This window comes from Emys orbicularis, chromosome 1 (genome assembly GCF_028017835.1).
Source record: "Emys orbicularis isolate rEmyOrb1 chromosome 1, rEmyOrb1.hap1, whole genome shotgun sequence".
NCBI lineage: Eukaryota > Metazoa > Chordata > Testudines > Emydidae > Emys > Emys orbicularis.
This window is the reverse complement of record NC_088683.1, coordinates 332,138,634-332,162,748: the sequence shown is the minus strand read 5'-3', so window position 1 is coordinate 332,162,748 and position 24,115 is coordinate 332,138,634. Positions and strand designations below refer to the sequence as shown.

The following is a 24,115-nucleotide window of genomic DNA, read 5'->3' as shown; positions in this document are numbered from 1 at the left end:
AAAAGGGCAACAAATGATTAGGGGTATGGAACGGCTTCCGTATGAGGAGAGATTAATAAGACTGGGACTTTTCAGCTTGGAAAAGAGACGATTAAGGGGGGATATGATTGAGGTCTATAAAATCATTACTGGTGTGGAGAAACTAAATAAGAAAGTGCTATTTACTCCTTCTCATAACACAAGAACTAGGGGTCACCAAATGAAATTAATAGGCAGCAGGTTTAAAACAAACAAAAGGAACTTTTTCTTCACAGAACACAGGCAACCTGTGGAATTCTTTGCCAGAGGATGTTATGAAGGCCAACACTATAACAGGGTTAAAAAAAAACTAGATAAATCCATGGAGGATATGTCCATCAATTGCTATTAACCAGGATGGGTAGGGATAATGTTCCTAGCCTCTCTTTACCAGAAGCTGAGAATGAGAGACAGGGAATGGATCCTGTTCATTCCCTCTGGGGCACTTGGCATTGGCCACTGTCGGAAGACAGGATACTGGGCTAGATAGACCTTTGGTCTGACCCAGTATGGCCATTCTTATGTTCTTTTGAAAAAGGTAATGGAAATATTCTATAAAATAGAAAGGCTAGAGAGGACTGGAATTTGAAATTTTAATTTTGTCTTCGAGGTGGCTTTGGTGACTGCTGAAACATTTGACCGCACTCAAGCTACTTAAGCAATGTTTTATCTTTTTAATAATCATTCAAACTGAAATGTTGAGTTTGAAACAGTCCCATATTTACAGTGTCAAAATACAATATGGTTACATGGAGGTAACAAAAACAAATCAGGAACTGTAAAAGTAACATTCGTACTGCAGTGTTAACATGTCCACTTTCTATATGTATAATGTTTTACATTCCTGATTTGATGGTTAAATGTATGTAATATATTATTGTTTGTTTCTAAATATATGCCACCAAATGCACAAGATATGCAGCAGTCCTGTAATCTTAACTTTTGCATTTCCACGCTTGTTACTTTAACTACAAACTTAGGGCTATATCCTGTATTTTTGACTGTGGCCAAATTCAACAAAGCTATTCCTGATCCTGCATTGTGATTTGTTTACTGAGGCTACTCTCTAGTGCCTTGGTCTGCCTGTGAAGATCACAGTGCGAGGAAGAGGCCTGGGTACTTTCCTCAGAACTTTGTACGATTGAGTTCTTCCTGCTGAATTTAGTTTTTACACGTGTTTTCCTTGTTTTTAATGGGGGAGAAGGGAGAGAAAGTGTGCACATTGATGTTAATGTGAGCATTTAAGTGTTCTCAGTTAGTGTTTGAAGTTGCACCCTTTTCAGATGAATTAAGTGAGGAAGGAGTTCACAACTTTTCTAAACTCCTGGGGGAATTTTGCGCCACTGCGCGTGCGCAGAATCCTTGGCCCCCACAGATTTCTTTGCTTCCCCACAGAAAATGACTTTCTAACAGGCAGGCAAAGTGAAACTGCAAGAGCAGTCATGCCCCACTCCCTAGCTGAGCAGGTACATCATTTCAGGCACCCGGAGCAGCCTGCGGAGAGGTAAATCACTGCAGGCCTGGGAACACCCTAGCCAGTGGCTCCTACCCTGAGCCAGAATCAGCTGCTAGCCCGGGTTGGGTTGGAGGCAGGAGAGGATGGGACTTCCTTTTCCCCTGCAAGGAGTGGCTGGGGCTGTGTCAGACCCACCCCTAGAAACCTCCCCCAGCTGCAGGAAGTTCAGCATCCTCCCCTGCTTCCTGCCCCCATCACTCCCCCAGGCATCTGGACCTCCCCTACCCAGACACCCCCGCCAAGCCTCACCCCGTACACCCAGAACTCCCCAAGCCCTCCATACTCAAATCCCAACCCACTGAACCTCAACCCCTGCCTCTGGACCCCCACCCCTGCATCCAGACCACCTCCCACTGAACTCCCTTTACTCAAACCCCCACTCTGATGAGCTCCACCCCCTGCACCCTCCTGAGCCCCCACATCCAGACCCCCATGCCACTGACCCACAACTAGCTGCACCCAGATCCCCACACCACCAAGCCCCACTCTCCTAGTACCCAGACCCCTCTCCTGAGACCCCCATACCCAGACCCCTCCTCTGAGCCCCAACCACTTTCACCTGGAAGCCCCTGCAGAGTCCCCTTGCCCCTGCACCTGGAACCCCCCCAACGAGTGTCTGTTCATCTGGATCCCCCCATACGTACACCGCCAACTAAGCTGCCTTCACCTAGATTGTCCCACACAGAATCCTTTCACCCCACATCTGGATTCCCCCACACTAAGTCCTTCCATACTTGGATCCTGCCTGGTTGAGCCTGCCTGCCCCACACCTGGTGCTCCTGGCATAGAGGGGCAGAGCCCCAAGGTGTTTCTGGGGCAGGTCCAGGCCTTAGTGCTGTGTCGTGGTCGGGTGCAGTCTCACCACTGAGTCTGTGTCCCGGGGAGGCTGCAGGGTGATCTCCCACCTCTGTGCAGCCAGTGGCCCATGCTCCCCACTGCCGTGCTGGAGCCTCTGCATTTATTTATTGACAAATAAAACTTGCAGAATTTTAAAGTGTTGGCGTGCAGAATTTTTAATTTTTTGGCACAGAATTTTTAAGTTTTTGGTGTAGAATGTGCTCAGGAGTATGTTTGGTTGCAGACAGTAGTTGTTGTTTTGCTTTGTTTTGTTTTTACAAAAAGGAAGTTAATAGAGCAATAGCACATTAACTTGTGGTACTTTGTGATCACTGTATCCTGGCAACAGAAAAATATTTTAAAATTAGCTTTGCAATTCTTTCATTCTACAGTATTCTAAAAATTCTGAGACCCTAAAATTGTGAAATCAATAATATGCTGCTTTCTTCTGTCACTGAGAAATTTTTAATTATATCACTATAGGGGTCAGACTTTGTTAAGGGAAATAATCATAGCAGATGTCCACTTACTGTGCTGAACTCTGAGACATTTGAAAACTTTCAATTATTTTTTGTTTTGTGTTCGGGGAGGGGAAGGTGTTGAGAACTTTATATGGCAAAATGTTGTTTTTTATTAAACATACTCATTACTCAAATTTCTGACTGGATGTTGCTTAAATATTATAGAAAGTCACCTATGGAAAGAGAACATGCATGGAAAATTCCAGCCCCAAAGCTAAATATTTCAGTAATCATATGAAAACTGTTAAAATGTTAAACTATTGCAATCGTAACTGAAGGGGTTGCAATCCAAGTTTAATAACTATTTGTAAGTATGGATTTACTCAGTATCAAAGTTTTAATACCATTTAAACAAAATCTGTACATTTAGGGCAATAAGACCCATACAAAGCAAAGAATATTTATCACTCAGAATTGCCCTCTCTTGTAAGCTTGAGCCAGAAGGATGTTCTCAGTAAAAATTTCTCTATGGAGTTGACATTGGAACCATATACAAGAAAGCATTACCATTTTGCCATAGAGTAGCCTATTACATCACCACAGGAAGAAGGTTGTAGCAGCTGCCATCAGCCTTTCTCCAAAAACAGCATATCTCTCAGAGCATTTATTGAACGGCACAAAAACAAAATTGTAATAGACGGATTCAGTCATGTTGGCTTTTGTCAGGCCAAATGGATGCTGGATCCACTAGTATTCTGTCTAATCATAATATACTGGGATTGGTAAACATTCTCTCCCTCTCGCTCTCTGTTTCACATATTTCAGATGGTAGGACCCTCTGGCAGTAGCATTGTGCACATTGTCCCCAGGTTGAGATCAAGAGAGTACATGCACATTCAGTTTGATGCTTGTTAATGCCAGAGAGCTTCTCACAGTGGTTGAGGATCTCTTGATATTTTTTTGTTGCTTTTATGTTTGTTGCTTTGATGTTTAAGTAAGATGATGGACTGTCATCTTCTCAAATACCCTGCTAAAGTCCTTGTTGGATACGTTAAGATAGGAGTTAATACACATAGTTGTATTAAAACAAACAACCCCCAGCCATATTACAGTCACCTTTGCTCTGTCTGAAGGCTACTCTGTCCACTTTTAATCGTAGCAAGATTCTACCTCTCTAGTTTATTCTGGAATATGGCGTAAATTCGAGTGGTGGTGTGCTACATGGTAGGTAATGCATGCCATTTGTCTATTTGTCTTGCAATGAAGAATGGGCCTCCTCACCCTCACCTCCCCGAAAAGCACCAATCTAACATACTGAAAACCACACCACTGTTCTGCTGAGAGATTTAGACTGCTCCAGTAATAAATAAGTAATTATTATTACAGGGATTTTGCAAAGGACATGTATGTTTAAAAAAAAAAAACAACAACCACCCAGACCCCGACTGCAATTGTGGTCTGTTAGTAGGGTTACCAGTTTTGGTTGGATGTATTCCTGGAGTTTTCATCACATGACACAATCTTTGATGAAAGATTAATGTTTAATTCCTGGAGATTCCAGGGCAATCCTGGAGGGTTGGCAGACCTATCTGTTAGGATTATCGTTGTGATGTGATAATATTATGGACATTACTTTTGTTTTCAGTGTACGCAAGAAAGGAAGAGAGAGGGCTTGGGCAAATGCGTTACTATCCGTAGAAGAGATCTTGGGGAAGGGATTCTTGACTGCAATCTTTGCTTCTACTTTGTGACCAGATGTAACTTAGTGAATATAAGATTTTAAAAAACATCAACCCTGTCTTTCTACTAGCACCCTCTGTCATTTCTAACTGCTTTGGGGGGAAAGAAAGGACAAAATATTTGCAGTTCTACAACAAAGTTAATTGGTTTTGTGATTTTTTCCCCCCCTCCCCACCAGATGTAAGATTTCTCTCCAGCATATATTTAGAATGTATTTCCCATGCTGTGTAGTAGCCTGTCATTTAAAAATTAACCATAAAACTGATGCACAAGAAGAAAGAATGTCTAGAAAATACAGTAAAATAGAAAAAGCTGAGAGGTCTTTATTTCCTTTTTGTAAAAAAAAAAAAAGTCTTTTTGTTCAGTTCACTAAATGATAAATAAGATCTGCCATGAAGTCTGATGATTACATCACTCTCAATGTTTTTCATTTACTTTACTCTGTTACTTCAAAATATTCAGTCTGGCTGCTGAGAGAGAGAGAGAGTAATTCTGGTGCTTCTGGAGACTGGAAAATTAGAAACCGTAACAAATTGCAGAATAATGGTGTACTTTAAAGACTTTTTTTTTTAATAAGACAAGGCAGCTTTTCCATCCCTTTTCAACTTATGTTTTCTTGTACCCCTTACACATTTTAGAAGATAATGAAAGATCAGGGATGGAAGATCTTGGTCCACTTGTAAAATGTTAAGAAATGAAATCAACATTATCATTGCTTAGGATTTTGTAACATGACCCACTATTCCCCCCAAAAAGCACAAATCAGACTTTCTCTCCAGATTGTTCCAGCTGCACGATTCCTGATGGAAGAGGCCTTTATTGAAAGTGACAGATTAAAAATTGGATTCCAACGGCAAGATTTGATTGGCTGTGTAATTTGGTTAAAGCACATAGGAAATATTTGTGCCTTCATTTCTATTTTGTCTTGTTTGGGTGGAAATCATTGAGAGTAGAACCATAATGACACTCTTCTCTTGTTTAGTAAAATGGAAGCTGTGGAATAGGGACAATGGAATAATCTTGGGCTAAACCATTTTTGCCTGAGGTATGGTAGAAATAGTCTCATGCTTGGAGAATGTGTGGCTGTTTGACTTCTTCATATATGTTTTAATGATTACATGTTTAATGAAACATTACCCTGTGGTGATACAGTATTATGAATGGGGAAATTAATGTCTTTAAAAATCAGTTTACTCTAATCTGGGGCTGCAGTCAGTAGTATTAATCATAATTGTACAGTTGTTATATATCACATCACTTCAGGGCAGAGTTAAGGTTGTTTAAGTGACCCAGACTGTGCATTTCCATACCTTTGCATGTATGAATTTCAAGTTTAACCTTCTAGTGTAACCTATTTTTAGGTTTGATTTCCTGGGTTTATAATACTTGTTTTTGAAATAATTACAACATCCCTGTAATGTGTTATCGTAAGTTATTCACTTTCAATGACGTCTCCACATTGACTTAGTTTTTGATTGGAAATTTGTAATATAGTTTGCTACTCAGAACTCTACCTTAAGAAAATTCTTTAGGAAGTCATGCTCCTGCCTGCTAGTGGCTTGGGGCATCAGAAGGGATGTCAGTGCTGCTAATACTGACAGCTCATGGAACTTCTTTTTTTAGCTTAAATGATAGACTGCAGTTGAATCTAAGGTTCCTCGCTTCAGTGCCCAGCAGGGACACTGATCTTGAAGTGTAACAGATGTTATCAGGACTGTAAGTTACAGTCTGCAAAAAATTCATCTGGTGACTTCATCCACATTAACTCTTTTAATGACAGATTTAAAAATATGCTTGCTTAGTCCTTGTTGATTTTACCCTATTAGAGACATTTTGGTCATACTAGTTTTCATAAATACTTTCTGGTAAGATAACATACATTGAATTTGCTGATACATGAGAATTGTTTATTTGTATAAGTGACTTAATACTATAATATTTATACTGTGGTTACATAAATTTGTGGTAATTCCAGGTTAAACATTTGGTTGCTTCCAGACACTATGGATTGCAACTTTCACTGAGAAGACCTTGAAAATTATTCCTGTATCCCGGCGGATTAATGGAAATGTGTGTTTAAAAAAAAAAAAAAAGCTGTGGGAAATGCATTGTACAGTGCTTTTTTCTTTTGAGACAGCTGCAGCTTTTAAATCAGAGTAGCAACATTAATATTCTTTTCTATATTAATGTGCAGAAATTCAAAAGCCATAAAGGGTTTGTCTACACTGCAAATAGCCAGCTGACTTGGGCTCAAGGGCCTGTTTAATTGCGGTGTAGATGTTCAGGCCTGGGCTGTAGAACCCTGTGAGGTGGGAGGGTCCCAGAGCTTGGGCCCAAGCCTGAATGTCTACACTGCAATTAAACAGCCTCCTAGCCCAGGCCCTGCGAGCCTGAGTCAGCTGGCATGGGCCAGCCATGGTTGTCTAATTAAAGTGTAGACATACCCTAAGTGAATTTTTTTTTGGGGGGGGGGAATTTTTTCACCTCTGGAAGTTAGTTTAAATTGGTGGCTTATAGCTAGAGCTGTGTGGAGGGCAGAAATCCTGGTTTGTGAAGGATTTTGAGATTTCAACATATAGGGATTTAACTAACTGGAATAAAAACATTTCAACAGGCTCTGAAGGAAAAATTTTATATACAAATTATTTTGTTTTAAGTCAAACGCAACATTTCCTTTTTATTTTCAATCAAATGTATAAAATTCATAAGTTATTTAAAAACAAAATAGAAACTTGTCATTTAACAAATGTTAAAACTGGGTGTCTCAAAATTGTTGGAACTTTTTTCTAGGTTTTCTCTAAAATGAAATGGATGGAAAATGGTTGTGTTGAAGTTTTTTTCCAACCCGGTCCACTCAGAACTTTTTATTTTTTGGACTCCACTTGTATGATAGGTTGGCAAATCAGCACCTTCCTTCCCTGTTCTCTTATGATGTGCCCTGGCACAGTTCCCACCATCTTTTTTTCCTGTCCACATTCTCTTTCCCTTTCACCCCACATATTTTTTTCTGACCGTGTTCCACTTACCCCTACCTTCTACTCAGATTTCTGTGCTTTCTAATCCCCCGTCCCTGCTTTCTGGAAGACTGTAAGCTGGCCGGGTGGGGAGACTAAGGGTGCTTTTGAAGCTGATTTAAATACCATGGGAGCAGAGAAAAGCTTGGAATGCTTCCTGAATCTGCTCCTCCTATGAGCCAGCTTTACTAGGGGGCACTTCAAGAGAGTACAAGTGTTTGTCTCTCTCTGAGGGATTGGAGCAAATGCGGTTGTATCTTAGAGCTTGGCTGTAGACAATGGATCGTGTGATGTGGTCTGGATGATGTGGATGACCACATCACACGATCCATTGTCTACAGCCAAGCTCTAAGGCTTGGTCTACACTAACCCCCCAAATCGAACTAAGGTACGCAACTTCAGCTACGTGAATAACGTAGCTGAAGTTCGAAGTACCTTAGTTTGAACTTACCTCGGTCCAGACGCGGCAGGCAGGCTCCCCCGTCGACTCCGCGGTACTCCTCTCGCTGAGCAGGAGTACCGCAGTCGACGGCGAGCACTTCCGGGTTCGACTTATCGCGTCCAGACAAGACGCGATAAGTCGAATCCAGAAGTTCGATTGCCAGCCGCCGAACTAGCGGCTGGGTATAGACGTACCCTAAGATACAACCGCATTTGCTCCAATCCCTCAGACAGAGACAAACACCTACAAGATCTCTATCAAGCGTTCTTAAAACTACAATACCCACCTGCTGAAGTGAAGAAACAGATTGACAGAGCCAGAAGAGTACCCAGAAGTCACCTACTACAGGACAGGCCCAACAAAGAAAGTAACAGAACGCCACTAGTGGTCACCTTCAGCCCCCAACTAAAACCTCTCCAGCACATCATCAAGGATCTACAACCGATCCTGAAGGATGATCCCTCACTCTCTCAGATCTTGAAAGACAGGCCAGTCCTCGCTTACAGACAGCCCCCAAACCTGAAGCAAATACTCACCAGCAACCACACAACAAAAACATTAACCCAGGAACCTATCCTTGCAACAAAGCCCGTTGCTAACTCTGTCCACATATCTATTCAAGGTACAGCATCATAGGACCTAACCACATCAGCCATACCATCAGAGGCTTGTTCACCTGCACATCTACCAATCTGATATATGCCATCATGTGCCAGCAATGCCCCTTTGCCATGTACATTGGCCAAACTGGACAGTCTCTACACAAAAGAATAAATGGACACAAATCAGTCATCAAGAATTATAACATTCAAAAACCAGTCAGAGAACACTTCAACCTCCCTGGACACTCAATTACAGACCTAAAAGTCACAGTTCTTCAACAAAAAAACTTCAGAAACAGACTCCAACAAGAAACTGCAGAACTGGAATTAATTTGCAAACTGGACACCATCAGATTAGGCCTGAATAAAGACTGGGAGTGGATGGGTCATTACACAAACTAAAAACTATTTCCCCATGCTAATTTTTTCCCCTACTGTTACTCAAACCGTCTTGTCAACTGTTTGAAATGGGCCATCCTGATTATCATTACAAAAGTTTTTTTTCTCCTGCTGATAATAGCCCACCTTAATTGATTAGTCTCGTTGATTAGTTGGTATGGCAACCCCCATTTTTTCATGTTCTGTGTGTGTGTGTGTGTGTGTGTATTTTCTACTGCATGCATCTGATGAAGTGGGTTTTAGCCCATGAAAGCTTATGCCCAAATAAATTTGTTAGTCTCTAAGGTGCCACAAGTACTCCTCGTTCCTTTTGCTGATACAGACTAACACAGCTACCACTCTGAAACCTGTCACATATGCATGATAAATTCAACAGCTAGTAGTATTTACTTTCTGCAGAAAATTATATTCAAAATTTAAATGTTGTAAACAATCACAAACATTTTGTGATGCCTACGAAAAAAGGAAATAAGACTACCATATTTTTGCATAGGTCATTGAACAGCTTGTCAGATAAAAACTTTTAGCCTTACTTACCTCAGCTGGATTTGAACCTGTGTTTTGAGAGAGATCATATAATATTTCTTTTCTCATCCATCCGGTGGCTCCTCTTTCTGCCTCTCTCCGCTAATATATGCTAAGTATAAAGAAAAAAATGCTCTTTTTGAAATAATCAAGATGAATGCAACTCATCTGCATTTAACCAAAGTATTTCATGAAACAGTGGAGCCAAGTTCATAGAATAAACCTGTTACAAAAAATTCCTTTCACTTAACTAGAACTTGCAGCTAACAGGCCATATTGTTAAATGGAAAAGACACCAAGTGTGTTATGAGTTAAAATGCTGAAATCTTCATTTTTTGAGTTTGGTTCTTATCTGCCCAACCTAGCTTAATTCCATCTGTTTTACTGACATTAATACCCTGTGTATTAAATTAAGTAATGAGCCCTAACCAGACTTCTGCATCCAAACACTCTTAAACGTTAAGGAAAGTTGGTTTCAGGCTTTAACTCTCTGGCCCATCACTACTTGAAGAAAACACCCTTCCCTCAAATAAACAAAAAACCCAGTCAAAGCAAGTAGTTACTACAACAGAATTGTCTCCCAGTCCAGGGTTCTCCCATATACTGGTGTTTCCATGGATTTCTGTGTTCTAACAGGTAATCTAAATCTAGGGAATAATTCGGTCAACTGCTGATCTCTACCTCTTTGCATACCAAGTGATTGTCAATATTTAGTATAGACCCAGAAGTAATGAAAAGCTGTTACCTCTCAGAAGTTTCATGTACAGTATTAGGTGATGGTGATTGTTGTAATCTTTTAGAAAGGTACATGAAATATATTGTTTCTTCTTATAAGAATAAGTTTCTTTATAGTGAAACATTGGTCGCTCTCAGATCTAGCCTTTTTATAATAGATTTGAAAACAAAATAAGCAATGCACATATTGACTAGTTTGGTTGCAAGTAAGTTCCTTAGGATTTATATATACTTGGTGTAGAATTATTGAAATACCCTTGATTGTGCCATATCAGCATCTCTGTTGAAGTTTTCCATGATACTAGCTTAGAAAGGCAGTGTTTTCAAACTGAGCAATCATTTGCAAAATTCAGGATCATGTCAGCCTTAATATTTGACTGATGCTTTTCAAAGTTTGTACTGTAGCAAATAGAGAGGTACATGAACACTACTTTTGTCTTTTGAATACAAAATCTGGCTGGATCCTCATCTTCACAAATGTTCACGTAAAGGCTAATCACTGCTGCATACCTTACGGAGCACTGATACCTACCAAGTTTCTAGGTTAGCACCTACAGATTTCAGATTCTTGTTTAAGTTGTTTTAAAAAGCACGTAACCTGAAAATGGAAATAAAGGCGGCATCTTAAATGAGGTGAGCACCATTTCAAAACAAAACAAATCTGGGGACTAAAGTTTGGAGCATTTTCCAAACCCTGCTTCCACTTTCTCTACAGAACATCTTCAGGCCATGCCTTATGTCAGACAGGGCAGAGTAGCCAGGAGAGGACCCTGGGACTATGGATACAGCTTGGTATTGGGACCAGATTTCCATTACCAAATGCGGCGGGGGGGGGGGTGGTACAGAAAAGTTGAGATGTGCAGAAGTGGAGGCAAGACAGATGAGACATGATGGCTGCTGCAAGTGGCTCACCACCAGGCATCTGGTCTGCCTTTCACAGAGTCGTCGGGAGAGGAGCAGAGAGTATTGGCTACCCCAGCTTTCCTTTGCTTGTACTCACAATGAGGTGTGGGGGATTGGGCTTTGAAGTCTGGTTGCATTGCTTCTCACTGTGAACTCTAGACAGAGATGTGAGGAGTAGGCAAGCTGCGTCTCACTGCTGTTTTTGTCTATGGGAATCGGTAGAAAAGGGGTGGGAACTCAGCCATATTCTTCTTTCTCCAGCACAGAATTAAGGGAGGAGGGAAATGGTTTGGCTCTCGCAGTTCCATGGAGACTGAGTGGGAATTAGACTGTTCCAGACTTGATGGAGAAGGCACAGCCAAGTGGCTGAAGGATATGGACTCTCAAATACCTCTGCTGGAAGTCTCTCCTGAGTGCCAGGACACCGTAATGTCGATTAGTTTAGTACTAACAATGTGTGGACGCTGTACAAGGCACAAAGATGAAGACACCCTGTCCTCCTTCCTGTGATTTGAAGACTTTCTTTGGAGAGACTGTGGCAGTTTCTAGGAGGTATATAGTTCTCACAACTCTTTCCAGCTTAGACAGAAGAGTTGAACTGCAGTGTGATATTCAGCATGGGGATATCTTAGCTCCCACTGGGTAGCATCTTGGAGAAATATAAAAACAAGTGTGTGAAATTGAATACCAAATCCATTTTAAGTTCTTCAGCAGCAGTTGCTGTTGAATGCTGGGTAAAAATAATATGAAATAATAATGTTATGTGGTTTCTGAAAAATGAGAGTTCATGACCTTTCTTCCCAGGAATATGGAGGAAAAATCCCAAGACTGTAGGAAAGCAATAACACATTTTATACCTAACATGACATAGAAGTGATTACTCCATCATGACAATTTAGCCCTGGCATTGGACAGCTGTTGTGGTGAAGACACTATGCTCATTTTTACAGATTAACAGGCTGTAAACCTTGCCTTACCCAATGACTTGATATTAAGTGAGTTGGAACGAAAGATGAAAATTGATTTTTCAGCACCCACACCTGGCAGTTTAGCAGTCAAAACTCCAAATCTGAAGCAAAGGTACAGGAAGGGACTGTAGGTGGTCTTGACACTAAACTAATGAGGCCATATAAGTATGTATCCAAGAGATAAATTGGGAAGTGTTCATTAAGTCTGGTCTTGGCGCTCTAAGATTTTATTGAAATGTGAACAAGCAACTGGAATTTGTGTTTTGACCATTAAACAGTAAAAAAAATACTGGTTCTCTCACTTCTACAGTATCCTCCATTGATAATCATACTGCTGTGGGAACGTCTGTGGCAGAGCCAATACAGAGCATCTGTAGTAATGTAGCCAAGGAGGTTCTACACAATCAGTAGTTATTGCAGTGGTGTTTTTTAAATGAATGTCTTTGGGATGTAACAATAGATGGTTTAAAATGAGTGGAAATTCTGAGATATCTTGCTTATAGAATATTTTCTCAATAAGAATTGTATTTTTAAGGGTGATTAAATTTGGTGTCTAAAAGCCTGGGGATATCTTTGTTCAGAAACCTCCGGGGGGAGGGATAGCTCAGTGGTTTGAGCATTGGCCTGCTAAACCCAGGGTTGTGAGTTCAATCCTTGAGGGGGCCACTTACGGATCTGGGGTAAAATCAGTACTTGGTCCTGCTAGTGAAGGCAGGGGGCTGGACTTGATGACCTTTCAGGGTCCCTTCCAGTTCTATGAGATAGGTATATCTCCATATATATTTTTGTTTGGGGTTTGGTGTAGAAAAAACATAAGAACGGCCATACTGGGTCAGACCAAAGGTCCATCTAGCCCAGTATCCTGTCTTTCAACAGTGGCCAATGCCAGGTGCCCCAGAGGGAATGAACAGAACAGGTAGTCATCAAGTGATTCATCCCCTGTCATCCATTACCAGCTTCTGGCAAACAGAGGCTAGGGACACCATCCCAGCCCATTTTTGCTAATAGCCATTGATGGACCTATCCTCCATGAATTTATCTAGTTTCTTTTTTGAACCCTGTTAGTCTTGGCCTTCACAACATCCTTTGGCAAAGAGTTCCACAGGTTGACTATGAATAGTGTGAAGAAATACTTCCTTTTGTTTGTTTTAAAGCTGCTGTTCATTAATTTCGTTTGGTGACCCCTAGTTCTTGTGTTATGAGAAGGAATAAATAACACTTCTTTATTTAATTTCTCCACAGCAGTCATAATTTTATAGACCTCTATCACATCCCCCCCCCCTTAGTTGTCTCTTTTTCCAAGCTGAAAAGTCCCAATCTTATTAATCTGTCCTCATATGGAAGATGTTCCATACCTCTAATCATTTTTGTTGCCCCCTTTCTGAACCTTTTCCAATTCCAATATATCTTTCCAACAAATCTCTCAAAGTTAAGAACTAGATATTTTTCATGAGAAAACTAAAGACCTTGAATATCTACAGCATAGTTTAACTTCATGATTATATCATAGGATTCCTTAATTTCCTACTTTTTGTGCTTCTAAAAGCTAATTTTAATTCGAAACTATTTAATAATCCAGCAAAAACCATCTGGCATGTACATGTGTAATAAAAAAGAGAAAATTTAGGCTGCCGATAAATCTAGTTCTGTAACTGTTTTCATTTTACAGAATTTTGATAAAGAAATTCCAATTTGAATCTACCTTCCAATACTTAGTAACTCTGTAGTATTTTAAAAATGCTAATTCTCGCCACACACCTGTAAGGTCATTTAACAATTACCCCCACCTCATACATGGGAAAACTGAGACTGGGAGGTTTTAGGGGCGTACATTTTCAAAGGTGCTGAGTACCTGCCCCTTTCTTTAAGGTAAATTGCAGTCTTAGGTACTAAGCACATCTGAAAATAGGATCTGGTTGTAATTTTGGGTGCCAAACTTGATGCACTTAATCCTGAAGATTTTCATATTAGTGACTTGAATTAGAACATAGTTGTTCCTAACTCATTCCATGGACCACGTTATGTCTTTAGCTTACTGAATAACAGTGTATCTTTTTTCATAAGAAGATGGTGCTTAGTTGCTTCACATTTTCTTTTGTCGATATTATAAACCACTTAGGTAAGATTTTTGCACATTTTTTTCTTTACTGTTTTTCCTTCATCTCATAATGTAATAACAATTTCAAAGCGTGTGCTCATACTCACTGCAGACATAGTCTGTTCTTGTTTGAAGGCTTATTGGTTTAGTTCACCCATGGGATCCCTTTACTACTTGATTTAATTTTTTTCTCTTGTCTTTCTGTGTTATTGGCTGACGTTACTTGGCTATGTTCTGATATACAGTGTTTTCAGAGTTTATAGTAGAGGGTTTGCCCAGACCTAATTTTTAAGCCCAACCCAAGCCCCACTGACCTGAGCCAGAGAGGGTTGAGTGGTTTGCCGTGTGCCCTTCTCGCTGGACACCACCCTTTGCTGTACTATATGTGCTGCAGACTGAGGCACTGCATCTCCTTGGCATACACGCCCTGCAGCGTGCACAGGGCAGCGAGGTGGCAGTAGGAGCAGGGTGCATGGCCACTACCACCACTGCGATGACCCCCATAGGCAGTAGAGGGTCATCAGAGGCGACCTGACAGGAGCCCAAGAAGATTGCGTTGTTTTCCGACCCAAACCCAAAACTTGTAGTTGGGTCCTGTAGTGTTGCAGGGAGTTCTAGTTTGTAGTACAGCAACTACATAAACCTATTTACAATAATTGTAGAGATGCTGTAGCATTATTTCCTCTAAAGTTACATTTCCTTTCTTGTCTATAATGTGTTTTAATGAACATTTGACTCAATACTATCTGTTCTATTAAAAAGATACATTGAGAAACATGCAATTATATTATTGCAAATATAGCTTTGAATATGCTATCTTGACATATATAAATATGCACTTGTACTTAAAAATAAACATACCTAAGGGGTGGGAATGAACTTAATGGCTCAGCTCACTGGTAATGGATAAGCCTCTTGCTTGTGGGCTGTCAGTTTGAAGCTAGAGAAAGTGCAGTAATTACTCTTGGGGGAATTCCACACCAAAAAATTAAAAGTTCTGCGCACAATATTTTAAAATTCTGCAAAATTCTGCATATTTTATTTGTCAAAATAACACAATGTAATCACTCCAGTTTCAATTATTTTGGTAATTTTTTAAACATACTTGTTAGCAAGTATGTCTAACAATACAGATCCTCAAAAAAAAAATCAGGATTTTTTTTTTGACAAATAGATTTCTTACTAGGCATATTAATACAGAACTTTGAGTTATTCATTTAAACTACAATACAGAAACCTATTTCCTGCACCCCTCAGAAGCAGTGCAAAGGTTTGGGGGAGTCAGGGATAATGGAGGAGCAGAGGGAGAGGGAAGGAACCTGGGAGTGAACATGTATGGTTGTTGGGTGTGGGTGGGAGAAATATGGAACAGTTTCTTTTGGGGAGGGGAGGAGGGATTGTTAGGTTGTTGGGGAGCCTCCCCTATGCAGACTCTGGCTGACCCCAAGCCTCTCCCATTCAGTCAGGCACCTCTGCCTATGTCTCCTTGAATCCCCCCATCCCATGTGGCCCTGGAGCCCCCTCCCATTCAGCCCTGGCTCAATGCTGTCACCCCACTAGCTCCTGAGCCCTTCGGAGCACCAGTCTGTTCTCCCCCCACTAGCCCTTCAGAGCCCCAGTCTGTGACCCCTTAGCAACCCTGTGTACCCCACTCTGCCTCCTAACCTGGCTCCATGGGCAGGCTGCTGTAATGAATGCAGTTGGCTGCTAGCTGTTACTGCTGGTCAGTCAGCTATTTTGGCGCCAAAGTGGGCTCTGGTGGGCGAAAAGCAGAACTACAGCACTTCTCGTGCAGAATGTATTTTCTAGAGGGGCAGGAATTGTGCACCAGACATGAATTCTGTGCGTGGGCAGTGGTGCAGAATTCCCCTAGGAGTAAATAATAATACTTATCAGAATATCTCAAAGCACTTTGCAAAGGAGGACAGGTTCATCCTCATTTTACAAATGGGAAAACCAAGGCACAGAGATGAAGTGACTTGCCCATGGTCACTCAGCACAGCAGTGGCAGAGTTAAGGCTAGAACCCTGGTCTTCTGAGTCTGTCCAGTGTTCTATCCGCTATAGATTGGCTATAGTTCAATTCCCACATTACAGGTGGTATTAACTGGCACCATGCAGAGACTAAGGATTGAATTGGGCTATAGAGAGCTAGCTACCCTCTACCCCTGAAATGGATAATGGTAATGGTTCAGTCTGCCTCACACCATAATGATGAGCATGGTATAAGATTAAAAGTAGTGTGGGGAAGCTCTTGCTTATCTGTTTTGTGGATAAATAGGATGTCAGTCTCTAGGGTTTGTTAATCTGGCATCTTTCACTAGGACTGCATTTACCCCCATACAGTTACAAGAGTTACTTATGGAAACCATGCCAGATTTTCCAACTCTGCACGGTATAAGAAATGTAGCCTTCTTTTTTTTTTCCTTAGCATACCTCTGTAGGACTCTCAATACTTGCATACCATACAAATGTACCCTCACTTCTTATAGTCCGTCGGGCAAATGAAAAAAGGATTGCACCACCATGCATGCTGAAAAGACCCATTGGAAGCTATGTTCTAGCAGTGAAGCTTGTGCTAATGGGCTAGAGAAAACATTTTTTCCCCTGATCTAAGCAATCAAGAGCTAAAACACACCTCACAGATTCAAAAATTTAATTTTACAAAATCAAATAACTGATGCATCTATTCTGAAATATGTTCAGTCACATAGCGAAATAAATGTAAAAATAATTAGCAAATAAAAGTAACAGTTAATATGGAAAGCAGAAAAATAGTAAAAATACTATTTTAGGGAAATTTGTGTCTTAGCAGCTTGAAGTAGATACATCTTTAAGTAGCTCATTCAGAGAATTCGTATTGTTGTATTGCTTATGTGGGTTTTTTTGCTGCATCAAGAAAATCTGGATAAAGTAGGAAATCTTCTGCAGCAAAATAACACTTTAATGCTTTTCAGGTTAGTTTAACAAAAATACAGTGGCTAACTTTGTGGCTTTGATTGTTAGTGTGAATTACAAATTCAGAAGTGCTTTTGTGTTTGCTTATAAGTGCCACAAACCAGAAGAGAAGAGGATGGTGATTTCTGCCTACTGACAGAATACAGAACAGCAAAGTACCCCTGAGGGATAACTAGGAGAGAGCCCAGAAACGCCCTATGTGGCAGGCACATTTGACAATCTGTGAGGACAAATCCTCTTGCTTCTCCAAATAGTCTTGTGGTGGAATGTAAATAGGCTGCTACTTGAGATCCAGCCTATGGCTTCCCCTTTAAGATAAAGATAAATAGAATTACAGGGGTGCTAGAACAATTTGTATAGTGTGGGTGCTGAGAGCCATTGAACCAAACTGTAAATGCTGTGTATGATGGAAATCACTTCAAGCCAGGGGGTGCGAGAGCACCCCCAGCATCCCTAGTTTCAGCACCTATGTAGAATAATGCTTGAGCAGAGCTTCAAACACATTGCATTTGCAGGGCAAGTGATGAGATTGAGGGAAGGACACACTTTGCTAAGCTGTTAGGGAAAGGAGTATAAGGCCGGTTAGTAATCGCTAGATAACACAACAAAAGTAGGTGACAGCACAGCTTTTCAATACTTCTCTCATTAGAGAAGTGCCACTGCAGTTACTAGTTGTCATAATAGATGTGGTTACCATCTGATAATATAGTATGTTAGCCTGTCATAAGCCATTTTTCCTCCACTTTTGCTAAGGTTGTCATTTTTTATTTTATGGTGCATTATTTTCAGTGCATTAGTGTACTGACCATGAGGAAGATTTACTTTCTCCAGTGAATTTTTGCATTTCCCTTTATATTTAATGTAGTACAGTAAGTGCAGTATATTATATAACTAAAAATTTCAGGTTCTCCTAACCATTATTTCCTTCAGATTTATGCGACCCCTTTTCTCACCCTTGTCAAATATTGATACCAGTTCGCAGACAATCCCTGTTGGGGTGAACAATGGTTTCGTTCACGATACTGGTTTTTCAGGGATGATGAGTGATATGTATGTATACTTCCTAGTGAGTCTTTGTGATCCATTTTGCTATAAAATGCCTGCTCTGCTGGCAATTGTAGCTGACAATACCTGCTGGAAGAGTGTATTCTGTGTCACTTAGTACCTGAATAATACGTCTTCTGTATTTAAAAACACCCTCAAATTACTGAGGTCTGGACCTGACATCTTATGTGATTCTATAGCCATGTAATCCCTGCCAGTGGATGGGAGCAGATTACCTGTGAAATCGAAACGACAATCTTAATAGTCAACATTAACTATTTCACTGTTGATCATTTTTGCAGAAACATAGGATAATGTGCTTATTTCGTGGGCCCAAACTACTCCAGAACTGAAAGCCCCAGCTATTCCCTACCTGTTGGTCAAAACCTATGGCTTCCCTTTCTTCCAACAACTTTTGCAATGTAGTTGTTTTATCAGTTCATAAATCTCAAGCACAACAAACAGAAAACATGGGTATAGCATAAAATAAATGGTCAGAGTTTGTGCTGACTGTATTGTTACTTTTTCTGGATATCTCTGCTCATTCCATGGTAGTCATGGGAGAACATGTAGGGACGTGTAGATGGATTTTACTGTTTCTAATGTCCTAGTTACGATTTCACTGTTGCATTCGGAGTGCACGGTTATAGTTTCTGTTGCACTCGGAAAGCTCTCTGTTAAATGGGATGAATCTAACATGGAAGCTAGATGCTGCAGGGGTTGGAACTGCAAACATAAATGCTGTTTAACACTAAATCTCCACACTCTTTCTCTCATCTGAACACTCCCATGCATATGTTCATCCACTTCTTAGATGTGGTTGGAGTGCAGGAGGGAAGGGTTGTGGAGCTAGAGAGTTCCTCGATAGCCACTTGTCACACATGATTGGGGGGAGCAGCACCATGAGCGGCATCCAGCACCATGGGGTCTATTCATCCCTTCAGGTACCTGAACTCCTGCAAAGTGCACACAAGCAGACCCGTGGTGAATGCTGCAGAAGTAGGTGGAGTTGAGTGTAACACCAAGGTCATGGTACCAGTCCATGTAAAGTGGTAGCTGTAGAAGCAGTAGTTGTTGTTTGCTGCTTTCCTGTCATGAGAGAGTAGTTACTCAGGCCCTCCGAGTCAGCCCAACCATTGTTTGGCTAGTCATGCTGCCGAGGGAAGCCAATGGCTTTAGCCAATGATATCTCAGTCTGTATCTAGAGTGTGCATTGGCTGTTGCCATATATGGGCAGTGAGAAGGGAGTCTCTCTCACAGCACCAACAAGTGAGTGTGACTTGGAGGGTCCAGGTTGTCTGGTGCCAATAGGATGTAAGTTATTTAGAACACTCTAAAGATATTTGTTTTTTATTATATGACCTGATTCAAGCAGTTGCATCTATGCAAAAGTACCTTAGCCTTGTTTATATTAGGCATCCTATTCTAAAACTCACCTATAGTGTGTATGTTTTGGCAAATAGCTTTTTACTTAATACCATAAACAGAAGTTAAAGTTTAAATCCTAGTGTATTCTTTTCTGATAAAAAGTAACCATGTTCTCTCCCATCTGCTTTTTTAAAATACAGAATACCTCAAATTCAAAATTGAAGAAGAAAGCAACTAAAACCAAAGAAGCCAAAAAAATATTGAAGAGGAAATTTAAAGTCAACACAAAAATTGTCTTTACTGAAGATGGGGAGGTAAGATGAGTTCAAAATATACTGCAGACACTGGTGGTAGCTGAATTTGTATTTTCTGTGAAAACAAATATACTTCAAACTGAGTCATACACAGGGCTTCTGATTTTAGGTTTTAACTGGGAAACACTAATAAAACACCCTCAATTAAAAAAAATTGTGTTTATCCAATAAACCACTGGAAAAAACATTGGAAATGGTTACTTGTTTCCGAGGACTTGTCTAGATGGAGCAGTAATGCTCACAACAGGGGTGTGAATTCTGAAGTACACTGACATGTTGTACATTAATTGGTCCATGGAGACCCTGCTGGTGTGCACTAAAGGTTCCCTAGTGTGTTTTAACATAGCGCTGTTTGAAACAGTACTACGTTAAAGCACACTAGGGTACATTACAAAGAGATTACTCCTTTTACAGCATATACTACTGTTGTGAGTAATGTGCGTAATATAATATAATACAGAGAGCCCCCCAAAAACCACATTTTTGGACATCCACATAAGTCAAATTGCTTTTAAAAAAAAACAAAACAAAAAAACCCCCTGAAAATGAAATTAATAAACCTCAAAAAACCCTAAACCCCTAGTTATTCAGTTTGGCCCAGATTTTCAAAAGTACTTTCTGCTCATAATTGGAGCTAGATTTGCAAAACAGCTGAGCTCCCATTTAAATCCAATTATACTGAGAACAATAGGAGCAGATGTATACTGAACACTTTTCATATAGTCCAATGTTTAAATGCGGGCTCTTGGGCTCTTTTGGAAATCTGGCCTTCCCAACTGCAGAAGGGAAAGTCTCAGGTGTTTTTTAAGGAAGATCTGTCAAATCCAAATGCTATCACTTGAAAAAAGTTCTACCAATCCCTTGTATGGCAGTGGAATTAAAAGATGTGTCCCTATTTTTCTCTCAGATGTCCAGTATTTGTAGCTTTCATATGTCACCTGAGTAAAGAAGGTGCCAAGCTTATATACCAAATAGGGGAGAGAGAGCTGTGCATTGAACTCTAGTAATTTAATTGGATATCCTAACACCATTTGGAAAAATGTATTGATTTGTATATAGATGTGAACTACTGTATATTGCTAGCCACTCCAGTACTGTTTCATTGTAACTCGAACAAGCAAACCTCAGTGCTGCTTAAATATTAAATCTCTCTAACATGATTTCACAAACATCAGAAGTTTGCTTTGTTTTTCTGTTTTCTGTGTTGATATAAAAGGGAGCTTTGGCATTAGAGCAATTTCATCAGTTAATGGGATGTAAACTAAATATAGTGATCACTTTTAAAATTTCTCAGTTGCCTTTTGTAACTAAATAACATTCCCAAGGCATGCTGAGCACTGGGAATACTGTGGTAATGTTACGTAGTTATCAAAATTCGAAAGCTTTTAAGGATGGCCTCACTAATAGAAGGAGTCTGTTCAAAATAACTAATTTCAGACATGGAAAAATTCCCTCAGTAATTTTTAAAGTATATACTTCTCCAAGAAACACATTTAAACTAGGCCCTTTAGATAGCTATGGTACGTAATGGACAAAATGCCTGGTTAGTGGAGTTACACCAGTAGTAAATTAGGCTCAGTGCATTCACTTGGATTTCCAAGATACTGTAGTGAACCAAAAGAGCATGTGATTCCATCCATATACACATTTTAGTAGAGATAAATTGTGTGTGTTTGTAAGGGGTTTTCAAAGGGAAAATATGAAAATTGTTTAAATTAAGCTGAAATCTAAATGCCTTTTTAAATAATTTAACATGCTGCTATCTTTAATGCTGTTTTGGAACAAAAAGTGAACGCTGAGGGGGTGTAGTGTAATGTGTGTAGTAGCAGATAGAAATTCTCTGCTTTAATTTTTTAGCAAGTGCTTTAAAATATTTCTCTTGCATTCTGAATCATAGATGCTGGTCTGTCAGTTTGTATAATTAGGACAATGTATTAAGACTTGTTCATGAATTTATGTGAAGGATGATCATGACTGCAGCTGCACTGTGTACAGAATATGAAATAGAAATGCTATTCTTATAATAACTCTTAAGGAAGTCTCACAGGGGAAAGCTACTGGAAAAGATTAATCATGGCTTTAAAGATACAAGCCTTAATTTCCAGACATTTGTGCATGCAGTTACCACCATTGTGTGTGTAAATTGGGTGTAATTGCATACACAAACGGTCAGTTGTGCATTTAACTGGCCAATTCATATATATGCCTAATTGGACTTACATTTTTAAAGATGCAGTTACACAAAGCTGACTTAAATTCTGGCCGATGAATTACAATTCTTTAGTAAGTCAGTTCATAATTCACAGAGGTAATTAGACCTGGTTGTGTGTTTAAAAACACAATCTTGGATACAAAACTGAGAAAGGGATTCATTTATTTTGAACTCCCAAACTGGTACTTGTAAGTATAGGAGGAACAAAGCATTCAAATTTAGCTGGTGGGCAGATAAGTGTTTCATGTGGTCCAGTGCAGTGAACCATAAAGCAGCGAGGACAGAGACTAAAAATGAGCACGGGGATTATAGTTTAAACAGCAGAACAACAGAGAACAGGTTTTGGAGTTATTTATAGAAATATAAACTTCTTCTTCGAGAGATGTCCCTGTGGGTGCTCCACTCCAGGTGTTGGTGCATCCCTGCGCCTTCGCTCGGAGATTTTTCGTAGCAGTACTCGTACTGGCCACGCATGCGCAGAGGCTGCCCCCCGCTGTGAGTCTAGGATAATAGTACGCATGCGTGGCCAATCTCCTCAGTTCCTTCTCTACTGTCCCCGGCCTGAGACGGAGCTCAGCAGACTCGTTAGGAAATCCCTCACTCTTGTTACAATTACCTATTCTAGTAGTTAGTTTGTTGTCAGTTCTTGTTAGTGTAGTTCATTAGTTCTTTTATCTGTTTAAAAAAAAAATTCCAACTAATAGGCAGATTTGAAGCATTGGTCGAGGGTTTAGAAAACAGCATTCCCACTTCAGCCGGCACACCTATCTTTGGACACCGCCTACAACCATTCTCTCATCAATGGCAGAAAATTACATCAGACAAATGGGTCATAGAGGTAGTTACAATTGGATACGCCATCCCCTTCCTCTCCCTCCCTCCCACCCACCCACCCTCCCCGTCCCTCTTCAGGGACCCATCTCATGAGCGACTACTCTTCCAAGAAGTGCAGCATCTCCTTCAACTGGGAGCAGTAGAAACTGTGCCAGAACAACACAGAGGGAAGGGTTTTTACTCCCATTATTTCTTAACAGAGAAGAAAAATGGGGGATGGCGACCAATCCTCGACCTCAGGCGGCTCAACAAATTTGTCAAAAAGCAAAAGTTCAAGATGGTCACTCTCACCGCTATAATCCCAGCACTGGAGCAGGGCGACTGGTTTTCAGCCCTCGACCTACAGGACGCCTATTTTCATGTGACTATACACCCGTCCCACAGACGATTCCTATGTTTTACTCTCGGCTCCACACATTTCCAATACAGGGTTCTCCCCTTCGGACTGTCCACGGCCCGCCGTGTTTTTTCCAAGATCCTAGCCGTAGTTACAGCCTACCTCAGAAAACAAGGGGTCGTAATATTTCCTTACCTAGACGATTGCCTCCTCAAAGCTTCAACGTTCGACGAAGCTCTCCGATCCATACGACTTACCATCTATTGTTTCCTATCTTTAGGCCTGCAAGTAAACAAAAACAAATCCACATTATACCCCACCCAACATCTGGAGTTCATAGGGGCATACCTCGATTCCCGGACGGGGTTGGCATCTCTCCCACCAGACCGCTTCAACTCTATAAGCCGACTGGCCACAAGGATTCGCAACAGTCCCCAGGTGACTGTCCGAGACTGCCTACAAATACTAGGTCACATGGCCTCATGCACCTCTGTCATCCAAAATGCACGCCTATACATGAGGTGCTTCCAAGCGTGGTTGGCCACGGTGTACAGACCGAATGTGCACCCTCTAAACAAGACTCTCTCCATACCTGTCCGAGTCAAAGATTCCCTACAGTGGTGGACAATTCACTCCAACCTCTGCTCTGGAGTCCCCTTTCTTCAGCAGGCTCCATCCCTCATACTGACGACCGATGCATCTCTGACAGGCTGGGGTGCACACATGTCTCACCACACAGCCCAGGGACTTTGGTCTTCAACCGAGACACCTCTCCATATAAATGTCCTAGA

At 40.7% G+C, this 24,115-nt stretch overlaps 1 protein-coding gene across 1 annotated transcript in view; it reads left to right on the top strand.

Moving 5' to 3' along the window:
• The window catches only part of DDX10 (DEAD-box helicase 10), a 346,101-nt gene that overhangs the window by 193,155 nt on the left and 128,831 nt on the right, over nt 1–24,115 (top strand). Inside the window, exon 14 of the mRNA XM_065414461.1 lies at nt 19,828–19,941. Within this exon, the coding sequence (XP_065270533.1) occupies nt 19,828–19,941 (114 nt within the window). The remainder of the gene's footprint in view (nt 1–19,827; nt 19,942–24,115) is intronic.